Source organism: Papaver somniferum, chromosome 3 (genome assembly GCF_003573695.1).
Source record: "Papaver somniferum cultivar HN1 chromosome 3, ASM357369v1, whole genome shotgun sequence".
NCBI lineage: Eukaryota > Viridiplantae > Streptophyta > Magnoliopsida > Ranunculales > Papaveraceae > Papaver > Papaver somniferum.
The window spans coordinates 167,318,820-167,320,537 of record NC_039360.1 but is presented as its reverse complement, the minus strand read 5'-3'; the positions used below and the strand labels follow the sequence as shown (position 1 = coordinate 167,320,537).

The window sequence follows — 1,718 nt, the reverse complement described above, 5'->3', positions numbered from 1 at the left end:
CACGTTCTAATACAAGTCATAAAATAGCCACACCTTCATAATTCAACATTCTGATCTCAAACACCTTCTTCGCTTCCCTCCCTAAGATCAACCCTTCTCCTTCACTATGTGACCGAATTGAATCTGGAACATCCATTTCTTGGTTTAGGCTAGAGTCTTACAGATTGATCTCTCGAACTCAAAAGTACTCATGTGCAGTACATTTTTTTAGGGTTTGAATTTGTTTCTCATCAACACACCCAAATTTACCAAAAACAATAGAATCAGTTTTTTCCCTCAAACATGTAGATGCGGTGGAACTCGATTTGAACGAATTGTTTTGTGAGCTCTTCAAGGTATGTATGATATTGGGATAACTGCTCATTAACTGTCCACTCATTTTGGATTTGATTGATGATCAGTAGTGAATCTCCGTACACTATGATACTTTTGACATTGATTTCAATAGCAGCTGCCAATCCAGCTATGCGGGCTTCATATTCTGTAACATTATTAGAGCATGTAAAACATAGCCTGATAACAATAGGTGTACGGATACCTTCTGGTGAATCTAGAAGTGCCCCTACATCCCTTCCTTGTTTGTTGTGGGCGCTATCAAAGTACATCTTCCATGGCCTATCTTCGGCTATATCAGCGCACATCACCCATTCGTATGGGAAATCGATCTTCAACTCAGTATTGTTGAGGAGAGGATGTGATGCCAGATGATCGGAAATTGCTCTTCCTTTAACAGATTTTTGCGTGATGTACGTAATATCAAACTCGGAGACCAACATCTGCCATTTTGACGTTCGTCCATACAATATAGGCTTCTCAAGCAAGTATTTGATAGGATCCATCCTTAATAGTAGATGAACTTTATGAGACAACATGTAATGTCGAAGACGTTGGGTTTCCCAGACAAGTGCCAAGCAGGTCTTTTCTAACATGGAATATTTGACTCATACCCTGAAAGAGTCTTGCTGATGTAGTATATGGCCCTATCATTGCCGATTTCCTCGTGATACTGCCCCAACATTGCTCCCATATAGGTTTCAGTGCCCGAGAGATATAAAATGAAAGGCACACAAGGGTTGGGGGAAACAAGTACTGGTGGATTAGCCAGATATTTTTGGATCTTTTTAAATGCTTCTTGAAATTCATGATTCCATACTGTAGGCACATTCTTCCTTAACAACTTGAATATTGGCTCGCATATGGGAGTGAATTGATTTATGAACCGACTTATGTATTGCAGTCGACCTAAAAATCCTCTGATTTGCTTCTCTGTTCTTGGTGGAGACATCTCGATGATAGCATTAGCCTTTCATGGGCCGCACTAAATTCCTCTGTTGCTGACGACAAAACCTAGCAGCTTCCCAGACTTGGCGTCAAACAAACACTTGTTGGGGTTGAGGTTAAGTTGAAATTTTCTAAGACATTGGAATACCTTTTTTAAAACATTTACATGATCCTTACTATGTGCAGATTTTGCCACCATGTCGTCGACATAAATATTTAGCTCCTTGTGCATCATATCATGGAAGATGGTCGTCATGGCTCGTTGGTATGTGGCTCCAGCGTTCTTCAATCTGAAGGGAATAACTAAGTAACAAAATATTCCCCATGGAGTGATGAAGGATGTTTTGATCATATCTTCTTCTGCCATTCTGATTTGATTATATCCAGAGAAATTTTCCATGAAAGAAAGGCTTCCTTTCCCATAGGTGTTGTCGACC

At 40.0% G+C, this 1,718-nt stretch overlaps 1 protein-coding gene across 1 annotated transcript; it reads right to left on the bottom strand.

Annotated features, from left to right (window-relative positions):
* Positions 1–263: 263 nt before the first annotated feature.
* LOC113360310 lies at positions 264–839 on the bottom strand. Its single transcript, XM_026603830.1, has one exon. The coding sequence runs from the start codon at positions 837–839 to the stop codon at positions 264–266; it is 576 nt and encodes a 191-aa protein (XP_026459615.1).
* Positions 840–1,718: the final 879 nt, after the last annotated feature.

Coding starts and splice junctions, on each gene's coding strand:
- LOC113360310 (XM_026603830.1), bottom strand. CDS start 839: ATGGATCCTATCAAATACTTGCTTGAGAAGCCTATATTGTATGGACGA.